This window comes from Terrapene carolina, unplaced genomic scaffold (genome assembly GCF_002925995.2).
Source record: "Terrapene carolina triunguis isolate 2854851 unplaced genomic scaffold, T_m_triunguis-2.0 Scaffold430, whole genome shotgun sequence".
Classification (NCBI taxonomy): Eukaryota; Metazoa; Chordata; order Testudines; family Emydidae; genus Terrapene; species Terrapene triunguis.
In genome coordinates this window covers 1,058,056-1,070,065 of record NW_020664781.1, presented here as the reverse complement: position 1 = coordinate 1,070,065, position 12,010 = coordinate 1,058,056, and the positions used below count along the sequence as shown (strand labels likewise).

Sequence of the window (12,010 nt, the reverse complement as noted above, 5' to 3'; positions counted from 1 at the left end):
ATAAATTTGTTAGTCTCTAAGGTGCCACAAGTACTCCTGTTCTTTTTATAAACCTCTTGAAGTTGTTGGATTTAGGGGGGTGGGGGGTGGAGAGGGGGAGAAATCTGGCCCAGCAAGTTTAGAAATGTCAGCACAAAAGTAAATCCAGCCGGTGGGAGGCCTCTCCAGCTTGTGCACGATGAATCAGAGACATCTGAGAGCTCTTAGGTCAAATAGTCCCTCTCCTGGGGCCATCCCGGGCTTGCTTCCTGCTGTTTGCCTGCACTCCAGTGCGCTGAGGTACATTTCTGGCAAGGACACAAAGGCCCTGTCTATGAGGGATGGGCAAATCAGGCTGGAGAATGTGCAGCCCAGGCTCAAAACTCGCACAGAGCAAGAGCCCGAACGCTCATGTCTCCCCCGTCGATCATTTGTACTGCTGGGGTCCCAGTGAGGCCAGAAACATAAGGGCTGAAATACCACAGGAGGGGCCGTTCTCTGGGTATTTTCAGCCAGACCAGAAAGCGAGAGAAGCAGAGAGCTCTCGAGAAAGCTGTTGTGCCCGGATTGCCAGCTGGCAGAGTCAAAGGATTCAGATAAGCATCTCTGCTGTAAACAATCCTGGGCAGGGACCTTGCTTCTACACCACCCTATCCAGCCCCCTGCTCCCTGTGGAACAGCAGTAACCCCAGGGTTTGCACCTTTCCACCCCAGATCTCTGAGCACTGCACCCAGGGGCCTGAGTATTGCCACCGAGGGGGAAACTGAGCCCCAGAGCCGTGAAGCGTCCATGGCAGCGCTGGGAATAGAACCGAGATCAGCTTTTAAAGCAGGCCCGTCCCTTGGCCACCTGCGGGCCAGGACCTCATCTTCCGCTGTGGTTCGTAAAGCCCCGAGCACTCCGTCGGCGCTGAAGAAATACTTGTTAGAGAGAATGACCTTCTGCCCTGATTCTTGAGCACCTTCCCTGTGAGGAGCTCAGCGCGCTCCACTGGCGTGGGTGATTTCAGCTTGAATGGTGTCTCTGTGAGGAAAGGAAAGAATATCGTCTCTGTTTTACAGATGGGGAAATTGAGGCACAGAGTGGTGACGTGACTAACGCAAGGTGTCTGTGACGGAGCCGGGAATAGAGCCCAGCTCCCCTGAACCCCAAGACCATCCTAGGAGAGTCTTTTTTGCCCCTCCCCTGGAAGGTTAGCAGTGAATTCAGCACTAGTGCCGTGCCCCCAGCCTGGAGTCCCAGGGTGTGAGGATGTGGCTTTTGTCTCCCCACCGGCCTGGCTGTTGGTTTATGTTAGATAAACCAGGCCCTCTCTGTGTCCGGTTTGCATAGCTCAGGAATCCCTTCCTCTGACTTGCTGGTCACGAAGCAGCACAACAGAGCTGTCCGCTCGGCGAGACGAGCTCCGGCTGATTGCGCCGGCTCCACCGTTTAACAGAGCGACGACAAGGGACTGTAACAACAGCGTCTCCCTGGCCAGTCCCAGGGCTATTGTTATGGGGCTCTATGACAGCCTGGTGGTGAGCCATTTCCGATGCCCTGCAGCAATCCTCGCACAGCCGTCTGCCCCTGCGATTGCCCTGAATGTGCCCTGCCACACTGGCACCATCCCAGCCCCCCAAGCAGACCACCAGGCCGGCCTCCAGGGCTCACGCGCCCAAGGAGGGGACCTCTATGCCAGGATCTCTTCTCCGGGCCCAAGCAGCAGAGTAGGAGATGTACCACTGCAGTGGTGCTGCCTGGGGCTGTTAATTTACTGCCCCCTTGTACCCGGACATGAACCGTTCCCTACATTCAATCTAGCAGGATTTAAAGAGCAGCTGGGCTAGGCGGCAGGGCGACGCTCCGCTGGAGGGCAGCTCAGCTCGGGCCGAGGGGCGCAGGAAGGGCCCCGTGTACACCTCGGGAGGTGGCACAAAGCCCAGAGCTCCCAGGAGAGGCCAGTGTCGGCCGTTGCTAAGAGCACCAGCTGCAGCACGCAGGGCAATGGAAAACTCGGCATAACGTGCAGATGCTGCTCCCCACAGAGCACCTGGTCTCCTACCCCCTTTACCCTGCACAGCACGTCGCGTCTGCGCTTCCTGTCAGCGCCCGGGGCCATCTCCCCTATAGCTAGTTCGACATCGCAAAGCTAGGGCTGTAGCCCAGAGCTCCCCTCCGGCTGCCCTGCTGGTATAACCCATTGCTGCTCAGCCCCTCTGCTTCTTTCTGGGGTGCTGGCTTATTGGGACGTAAGAGGGGGCTTGGGGCAGCCTAGGCAGAGGATGCTGTGGGTGTGACTGAGGTCTGTTCGTTGGCAGGTGAGGGGTTAACACGTCTCACTCAGGCAGGCCGGGCCGCCCAGAGGGCTGGGGGTGGGATACGGTGTCTGAGCTCTGTGTGTCCCGTCCCCCCCCGCCCCTAGGGCTGTAGGGTCTGAAAGCTGACAAGCTGCTGGCTGTTGGGTTTCAACCCAGCTCCGAGGGTGCCCGTAACAGCTGTTTGTGGTCTCAGCAGAGAGGCCAAGGGTTAACTGAGCCCCGGAGACCGAACCCCTCTCTCATCCTTAGCGCGGGTCCCTCCGGGCCAGATCGAATCCTGCAGGCAGCGCCAGGCACCATGACAGCTAGCACCAGGCCTGCTCTAAGAGGGGTCTCTGGGGCTGCCCAGGGGGTACTATAGAAAAGCAGCTTCTAGCCTGTGGCCAAACGGCTGTTATCATAGGAAGCTGGTCGGTTGCCCTGACCGCCTCAGGGTTGCTGTTTGCCCTGGGCTGCCAATGCCAGAGTGACTCTTGGCTCCCAGCCAGCGAGAGTTCAAATCCCTCGTCCGCTGGGCACGGCCCGCACCCAATGGGGCTTTAATGCCGTTTGTGACTGCAGAGATCCCGCGGGTGGAAGCGGGGAGCAGCGAGGAGAAGCACTACTCGGTGATCCTGCCGTCCGTCACTCACAACGGCTTCCTCTTCAAGACGCCCTCCATGGCCAAGCTGGTGCATGAACGGAAATCCCGGGAAGGTAGGGGCTTCCGTGGTTACCTGCCGGGGAGAGGAGGCGGGCAGGGTTGGGGCAGCATCGTGCGGCGTGGTGCAGCACAGGACCCGCTGCTGTCTGAGGTGGCACAGTCCGTCTGCCGGGCTACAGCAGCTGGCTCTGTGGCTCGTTTAAGTCTAGGTCAAGGTAAGTGTCTCTGCAGCACAGGGCTGGGTCTTTGTTCGGTAAGAGAATAGAAAACCCCAAGACAAAGAGACAGACACACCCGGGTGGCTTTGGCGATGGGGTGCGACCCGGGCTGTGTAGGGGGTCAGATGTCTCTGTAGATGCCTAGCATAAGCCGTGGCAGCTCTTGACTTCGGTTAACCCTGCGGCGCCAGCCCAGCTGTGGGAGCTGGAGTCCTGCCTGCACGTCATTAACAGAGTTGTTTGTGAGCTCCGATGTGCAAACCCAGCGCCAGGACCAGGGGAGGCCCAGAGGGCAGAATTTGGCTGACAGACCCTTTGCTGGCAGTGCGGAGGTGTGGGAAGGGAAGAGCCCAGCCTGGCTTTCGGATCCCCGGGGAAACTTGCAGGCCTGGCCATTGGACAAACCATTTTTTTTGCTTGGAAACTGAGCAGGTTTTGTCTGGGGTCCATGAGGCACAGTAAACGCTGCGCCCCCTTTAACTCCTGTCCCCCGTAGAATTCAGCCGCCGCTGGTGCACCCTCAATGACAGCATCTTCAGCTACTATGAGAACGACCGCAATGCCGTGCCTAACGGCGAGATCAAGATGGAGGAGATCGTGTGCCTGGTGAACAACCCGCCTGACACCCACGGGTAAGGGTCTGCCCACCCCGCTTGGCTCCAGTGGGCCCCCGCCCGCAGAAGCACTCTACAGGGAATGGGAACATAATGACCCCTCTCTGGTGAAGGCTGGAGCAGCAACAGTGCCAAGGCCAGTGAGTGCTAATGACGTGGGGAGGGCCCATAGGCGCCGTACAGCCATTTCTAGACCTGTGTGCGTAACAAGTGAGTTTGGAACTCCCAGTGTCTGATCATGGCTCTGCCGGTGACGTGCTTTGGACACGTTACTTAAACCTTTGTCTGAGTTTCCCCATTAGTAGAACGGGACTCAGACCTATCTACCTTTGCTGGGATCATTTGCTGTGTGAGTTGGCTGCATCACAACAGGAATTCCTCGCAGCAGCATTAAATTTACCTTGCCTTGGGTCTCAGAAGGGTCTTTCCAGTCCCCGAGGAATTTGTCCCCTCCAGGGAATCGAACCACCTGTCCCTGCATGTGGAAGTAGCAATGCTGCCTCCCAGGCGAAAGCAGAGCCTTCTGATAGCTGTTCGTACCCGTAGCAGTGAGAGCGTCTTCCAGGCTGGCAGCTGGCAGCGTGCAAGCCCATCCCCGGGCGTGGCTTAGGCCTGGTCTACACTACGGGATTAATTCGGATTTAGCAGCATTAATCCGAATTAACCCTTCACCCGTCCACACTACAGAGCCAGTTAATTCGTATTAAAGGGCCCTTTAAATCGATTTCTGTACTCCACCTCGACGAACGGAGTAGAGCCTAAATCGATTTTGTTAATTCGAATTAGGGTTAGTGTGGCCGCACACCACCGAATTACTGTGTTTAAATTAATGGGGTAGTGTGGCCGCACACCACCGAATTAATGTGGTTAAAAACCGAATTAAGGTGCTTAGGGCTTGTCTACACTACCGCGGTAGTTCGACGGCTGGCAATCGAACTTCCGGGTTCGATTTATCGCGTCTGGTGTGGACGCGATAATTCGAACCAGGAAGTGCTCGCCGTCGACTGCGGTACTCCACGTCAGCGAGAGGAGTACCGCGGAGTCGACGGGGGAGCCTGCCTGCCGTGTGTGGACCGCGTCTGAACCGCGGTAAATTCGAACTAAGGTATGTCGACTTCAGCTACGTTATTCACGTAGCTGAAGTTGCGTACCTTAGATCGAATTGGGGTGTTATTGTAGACCAGGCCTTAGTGTGGCCGCGCACAATCGAATTTATACAACCTGTTTCCCAAATTCGAATTATCTAAATTCGGATTAATCCTGTAGTGTAGACATACCCTTACACGGCAGTTGCCTGATTCTCTCCTCACACTGGTGTAAATCAGGAGCAGCATCCCTGAAGTCAGGGGTTCTTGAGCTGAGTCCCGTAGCCTGGCGAGGTCCCTTGTGGTCGCTCCGTGGAATGGAGTCACTCACAGCGGCCCCGGAGCCGGTGAGGCGGCTCCATAGAATCATCGACCTGTCGGCTGGAAGGGACCTCGAGAGATCGTCAAGTGCAGCCCCCTGCGCTGAGGCAGGGCCAAGTAAACCTAGAGCAGCCCTGACAAGGGTTTGTCTTACAAACCTCCAGTGACGGGATTCCACAACCTCCCTTGGAAGCCTGTTCCAGAGCTTAACTCCCCGGAGAGTTAGAAAGTTTTTCCTAACATGTATCCTAAACCTCTCATGCTGCAGATTAAGCCCATTGCTTCTTCTCCTACCTTCGGTGGACATGGAGAACAATGGATCACTGTCCTTTAGAACAGCCCTTAATGTATCTGAAGACTGTTCTCAGGTCCCCCCTCAGTCTTCTTTTCTCAAGACTAAACATGCCCAGATTTTTTCAACGTTTCCTCACAGGCCAGGTTTTCTACCTTTGATCATTTCTGTTGCTCTCCTCTGAACTCTTTCCGGTTTGTCCCCATCCTTCCTAAAGCCGGGCACCCAGAACTGGACACAGTTCTCCAGCTGGTAGAGAGGGACACTTACCTCCTATGTCTTGTACACACTTCTGTTGATGCACCCCTGGCCCAGAATCACATTAGCTGTGGTTTGGATATTTCTATACCAGCCTCCTTCTGTACCTTCCCAGCAGCTGCCTGGGACAATCAGAGCTGCTTTTGCAGTGAAGCCCTTGTTGTGAGGAAGGAAACTGGATCTGGGCCCCCTTCAGGGGACTAGTGCGGGCTAGTTTGGAGTAAAGGTGGAGATGGGACCAGAAAGGGCTCGAGGTCAAATGAAATCCTCAGTGTACGTGTCTCCTTCCCTCCTTTCTTCTCGCTCTCTCCCTCGCGCAGGTTTGAGAGCACATTTGAGGTCTACATCGAATCGGAGAGACTGTACCTCTTTGGGCTGGAGAACCCGGAGGCCATTCGGAAGTGGGTCAAGTCCATCGCCAAGGTAAGGGGCACCCCGGCGCTGAGAAGTGGTGGAGGGAATTTGCTAGGGGTTGAATCCCGGTCTGGATTTGAATGGAGCATGGTCTCCAGGCAGGGGTGAAAGTAACTTAAGGGACTTACCGGTACGCAGGGCCGGGGTCCTGAGCAGGTGGGGGGGTGTCCCTCGGGCAGAAGGGGCGTGGCCTCAGGGGGGTGGCGTCAGGCGGAAGGGACAGGCCTTTAAATCCCCAGGCTCTTTAAATCGCTGCCGCTACCCCGGGGCTCTGGCAGCGATTTAAAGGGCCCAGGGCTCCAGCTGCTGCCGGGAGCCCAGGGCCCTTTTAAATTGCCCACCTGGGGAAGCTGCCCCCTGCTGGTACAGTCGGCTGTGTACCAGCTCTTGCCGGTACGCCGGACCGGACCGGACGGGCTTACTTTCACCTCTGTCTCCAGGACAGTTCCCAAGTGAAGGTCCTGCACTGGGCGCTCCGGCAGCTAACTGGGCCTGAGGAGCGAGTCTCGGGACTGGGACGTTGTCCTCGCTGCATGGTCCTGTCCTTTCAAATCACTCGAGGGCCCAGTGTGGGGCTTGTTGACTAGGGCCAAATTTGGAAGCACATCTCGAGCTTAGTCCCCTGGAGGCCTGGGGAACCAGATTCAGGGGCTGTGAGCAAGGACGGCGAGTAACGCCTCCACTACAGGAGAGATTCGCTCCCTCTCACTGGGACACGGGGAGCTGAGGGGCCCAGCGAGGAGAATTCCCCAGCACGTAGGGCTGCAGTTTAGGGGTGTGCCGGGGAAGCCTCTCCACAGCACACGCTGCTCCGGAGATTCTGGGGCCACAGCCCCCAGGCCGCCCTGGGGAAGTTGCTCTCAGTTAGAGCAGCCCCTGAGGCGGCTCTAATTTATGCCGGGTGCTGCTCCAGCTCTCGGCCGGCCCAGAATCCAGGTGGCACAAAGGCGGCTAACGCCAGCTTTCCCCTCCCACTGTCGTGCACCCCCCCAGGAGGTGCAGCTCCCCGGTGGGCTCTGCGTCCGGCTCCTCGTGCCGTTCATGGCTGGGTAGCTGTAATGACGATGGCTTCTCTCCTCTCTTCTTCCTGCCTTGCTGCTGCTCACGCCTCAGTCCTTCATCCACCCCCGAGCGGACGAGCTGCTGAGTCACGACTTCGAGCGGATCGGACGGCTGCAGTACAAGGGCGGCCTGAACTTGCAGCGGGCCAAGGAGGGCTGGTTCGCCCTCACCCAGTCCGTCCTCTACGCCTTCCTCGAGGACAGTGACAAGGAGGAGGCTGTGCACCTGAAGAAGCTGCAGGAGCTCTGTATGCACCACACCCCTTCCTGCTTCCATGCTGTCCCTCCTCCTGGGCCCCTTGCCTTGCTTCTGGTCGGTGTCATCCCCTCCCACCCCACGGCTTGCCCCGTCCTTTCCCCTCGCCACGTTAAAACCCAGTACCGTGAGTCCGACAGGCCACTGGCGTTTGTACAGAACAGTCCATTTACACAGCACCTGTGATCCTGGAGGATCTCGGAGCACGTTATGGGCCGGGATCGCTCCCCCAGTGCTGAAATGCAGCCTGCTCTGGGGAGGAACCTGCCCATTGTTCTCCGCTAGTAACGCTCCACAATTACACTCCTAAGCAGAGCAGTGAGGGAGAGCACTCCTCTGATAGACTCTAAAGGCAGCAAGGTGGTTGCCCAGGACGGAGGGGTTAATACCCCTTCTGCAAAAGGTGCCCCAAAATCTTTCAGGTGCATATCTCCCATGGCACAATGTCCCCCAACCCAAACTTGAGGCTTGGTTCAGTGCCAACTCCAGGAGGCTAGTGCCACCTGCCGCACCGCTGTCCAATGTACCACCCGGAGAGAAGTCTGTTAGTGCCACCTCTCTCAGCTCCCTGCAGCACCGCTGCTGGGCCTCCTGATGTCAGCTCCTCTGTTGGCAGCTGGCGCTTTCCCCAGCAGAACCGAGCCCCTACCTCCGTCTAGCCGCAGGATGGGGAAGGCGAGCTTCCCGCGCTGGTGCAATCTCACGGCATCTCTGCTTTTCATTTCACAGCCGTCCAAGGGGACAGTCTGGTTCTGGTGGAGAGAAGAAGGTAAAAAGCCTGTTTGCGCTTCGTGTAGTGCAGGGCAGAGCCGAGGGAGAGATCCTTCGGGTTCGTTAGATCCTGCAGGTTCTTAAAAGTGGCGGGGTTCTCAGAGAAAGCCGAAAGGGTCTAAAAATAACCAGCGGCACCGGAGGTGGGTGGGTGATGAGATGGGGACTTCCCTAGGTCCCTTGGGCAAATCTTAGCAGAGGCAGGAAGCAGCTGCCCCCCGCTATATGCTCAGTGGCTCGTGTGAAACAATCTGGTTGGCCTCAGTCCGTTTCGGGGGGGGGGCAGGCGTTCACCACGTCTGACATTGAAGACCTGCCCCTGCTTCACGCTGCCAGCAGAGGGCGCAGAGGTTGCTGTCTCTCCAGGGAGATGGGCAGGGCCAGGCTGAGACACGTCGCGGTGGGCAGGGCTGTGGGGGGTTGCGTGAAGACGTGGCTGCCCAGGGCTGTTCACCCAGTACCTTCCACCCACGTGGAATTCACGTTAGAGGGCAGGAACCTCTGAGGCGAGGGGTGCTGCAGCCTGACGGACTCTCCAGCAAAGCTTACTCTCGGCATGCATAGCAGTCCCGGTTGTTGTTTCCCAGCTAAGGGGCTGTGGGGCCTTGCTTGTCTCCCCAGAACGCTGTACATCCAAGGGGAGAGGAAGCTGGATTTCTTGGGCTGGGTGGCTGCCATCCAGAAGGCTGCGGGGAGCTCCGGCGACACGTTGTCCGAGCAGCAGCTCACGGAGTCGGACATTCCCGTCATTGTAGACAGATGCATCGATTACATCACGCAGTGCGGTACGTCCCTGTCTGTGGGCATGCAGCAGGCCCTCTCGCCCTCGCCTGCGTGCTGGGGGCACCTCTGCTTCCAGAGGCAAGCCCCTGGCCCGAGAGATGGTTTGGTGCTGGATGGGCCATTGGCCAGCACCGTTACCCATCCCCTCCCTAACCCATGCTGGCGAAGGCTGAGGTTTTCGCCTTCCTCTGCAGCATGGGGCAGGGGTCACTTGCAGGTTTAAACTAGTATAAATGGTGGATTCTCTGTAACTCAAAGTTTTTAAACCATGATTTGAGGATGTCAGTGACTCAGCCAGAGGTTATGGGGTCTATTACAGGAGTGGGTGAGCGAGGTTCTGTGGCCTGCGATGTGCAGGAGGTCAGACTAGATGATCATGATGGTCCCTTCTGGCCTTAATGTCTATGAGTCTGAGTCTATAATGGCACCGTAGTGACAATTCAGAGGTGCAGACTATGGCACACCCAGCTCCAGGAGGACAAGGGAAGTGCAGGCAGGTATATTACCACCTGTCTTCTCTCCTTGACCTACTGCAGGATGCATCCTTTGCATTAGCACGTTACCTCCACCCGGCCTGGTAGGAAGTTTACTTCTGTGGCTGGTTGCAGTGGTGGCTTCAGGGCATTCAGTGTTGTGTTTATGAATATATGGCTCAGCAGCTGGTCTTGGCCATGTGCAGAGTCTGTTCCTTTGACCACCAGCTCTTGCAGTCAGAGAGCTCCTCCGTAGTGGCTAGGTCTGAACACTCCTTCCTTAGCTGGCTGCCCCATCTCCCACCGCGTGCCTTCCTCTGCGACAAATTCCCTTCCTCCAGATGGACCGACGCCTTTAACTCCCTTCTAGCCCATGCGCGGGCCCCTACCTGGGCTCTTTCTAGACCTGTCGAGATCAGCAGCGCCGCGTCTCAGTGTTTTGATGCAGGATTGATGTGGGCCCAGCCCAAGGGTGGGTCTGAGGCTTAAAGGACTGATGATTACACGGGTTTGTTTCCTTCGCTAAGGGCCGGATCCAGACACCCTAGCGTCCAGGGGAAAGTCTCCCAGGGACTAGACTGGATCCAGCCCTACGACTCCTACAGAAATTGGCGGTGGTCACCGGGCACATGCTGAGAGAGAGGCATTGGTCTTCTATTCCTTGCAGAGCTCCGCTTGGCTTCTTGTGTCAGGGCAGTGGGAGGGTGGGGGGCCTGTGACTCCCTGTGGGAGAGCTCTTTGTTCTTCACATGAGGCTGTTTGCATCGCTGACCTCGAGTGACCTCTCCCGCTCCAGGGCTGACCTCGGAGGGGATCTACAGGAAGAGCGGGCAGAACTCCAAGACCACCAGCCTGCTGGAGATGCTCCGGAAGGACGCCCGCAGGGTCCGGCTCAAGGAAGGGGAGCACCAGGTGGACGACGTCTCCAACACGCTGAAGAGGTTCTTCCGAGACCTCGGGGATGGGCTCTTCACCAAAGAGTTCTGCCAGGACTGGCTGAAGGCAGCAGGTAGGGGGCGCTGCTGTCCTCTCCTGGCAGAGCCTTGAATGCAGGTGTAACGACAGGAGCTGAGGCTAGGTGATCCAGGGGTCCCTTCTGGCCTTACACTCCATAAATCTATGAGTCTGACACAAGGGGGCGGCATTGCAGGGAGAGCAGTGGCAGCTGGGTGCCCTGGAGTGAGAGGATAATGGGGAGTCCAGGTTGTTAACAGGCCCTGCTTTAGAGAGGAACATGTATCCCAAGAGGGGAGACTAATCCGGGATGGGGTTAGATCAAGGGATTGGAAGTCAGGGTTGCTGGTTCCAATCCCAGCTCTGCCACGTGCCTGCTGGGTGACCTTGGGCAAGTGACTGCCCCTCCCCGTGCCTCAGTTTCCCCATCTGTGAAATGGGAGTTATACTATTTACTTCTCCCACGCTGGAGTGTATGAAACTTAACTGCTGTTTGTAAAACACTTTGAGAGGTAGGCGCCAGAGAAGGACAAATCACTGTCACAAACTCTCACTCCTCTGGCTGCACAGCCCGTCCTCTTAGAGCGTCACGGGGACAGAACTCCCCGCCTCTTGCTCCTAGAGCTCCACTACTCTCCGTGAGCTGTAAGCCCTACGGGCCTGCGACACACAGTTCAGCAGTTCTGATGCCAGCCAGTAGGGGGCAGCGTGACACGTCCACACCAGCCAGCTCCCTACGGGGTTCATATTATGATTGATTATTGCAGGATTAGGCATTTCGGCTACGGGTGGAGCTTAGTTATCTCAGGTCAGTAGCAGACTTCTCAGCCAGCCCCTCTGCCTGTGTCGCTCCAGCACTGCACAGCAGGATGCTACAGCCTGCTCAGTGGGCTCTAGTCTGAGAGGGCCTGAGAACAACTCCTTTCCTGGTTTATTTAGCCCAGAGAGCTCGCGCTGAGCAGGTGGGGTAGACACACAGCTGAGCTGCAGCAGGCTAGTGCCACCTGCTGGCTCCTCCGTGGCACCATCAGGCTGGGAAACAGCATCTGGGCTGCAGATGTTTTGTCGGGAGAACTATGGGTGGGTTGAGGCCTCTGGTTCCGGGGGTTAGAAGTGGCCAGGCGCAGATGGGGCCATGAATCACAGGAAGAGAGATCTGGAGCCTGCCCTGACTGAGTGGGGAACACGGCACAGGAACCAGGTCCCTCTGCGGTGGGAAGATCCGAGTCTTCCTGTGGGGCAGGGCTGAGGGGAAATGAGGGGAGCAGGGCTGGACTGAGACGCAGGTGTGTCCTGGATCTCCAGCCTCGCTGGGGTGGGGGGTGTTTCTCCTCTTGATGGGTTCGCGGCAGGTCAGAGGGATGAGGCAACGCTTCGGCTCGTCCAGCACAGCAGAAAGGACGCCGGACCGTTCACCCTTTACAGCTGGAGCTGCCCACCAGCACCAGCACCTGGGATGGGTGAATCTGGCTGACAACCAGCTGAGATCTGAGCGGGGAGCTCAGCCGTGTCCCTCCCCTCCCACACCCCTGCCTGTCCGGGCTGTCCTCCACCCACGCCCCTGCCTGTCCGGGCTGTCCTCCACCC

At 57.6% G+C, this 12,010-nt stretch overlaps 1 protein-coding gene across 3 annotated transcripts in view; it reads left to right on the top strand.

Moving 5' to 3' along the window:
• The window catches only part of ARAP1 (ArfGAP with RhoGAP domain, ankyrin repeat and PH domain 1), an 83,114-nt gene that overhangs the window by 42,681 nt on the left and 28,423 nt on the right, over window positions 1–12,010 (top strand). For all 3 annotated transcript variants that reach the window (XM_026658356.2, XM_026658357.2, XM_026658355.2), the window contains exons 12-18: window positions 2,842–2,976; window positions 3,638–3,773; window positions 6,032–6,134; window positions 7,239–7,434; window positions 8,172–8,211; window positions 8,835–8,998; window positions 10,266–10,478. In XM_026658356.2, coding sequence (XP_026514141.1) covers window positions 2,842–2,976; window positions 3,638–3,773; window positions 6,032–6,134; window positions 7,239–7,434; window positions 8,172–8,211; window positions 8,835–8,998; window positions 10,266–10,478 — 987 coding nt within the window. The remainder of the gene's footprint in view (window positions 1–2,841; window positions 2,977–3,637; window positions 3,774–6,031; window positions 6,135–7,238; window positions 7,435–8,171; window positions 8,212–8,834; window positions 8,999–10,265; window positions 10,479–12,010) is intronic.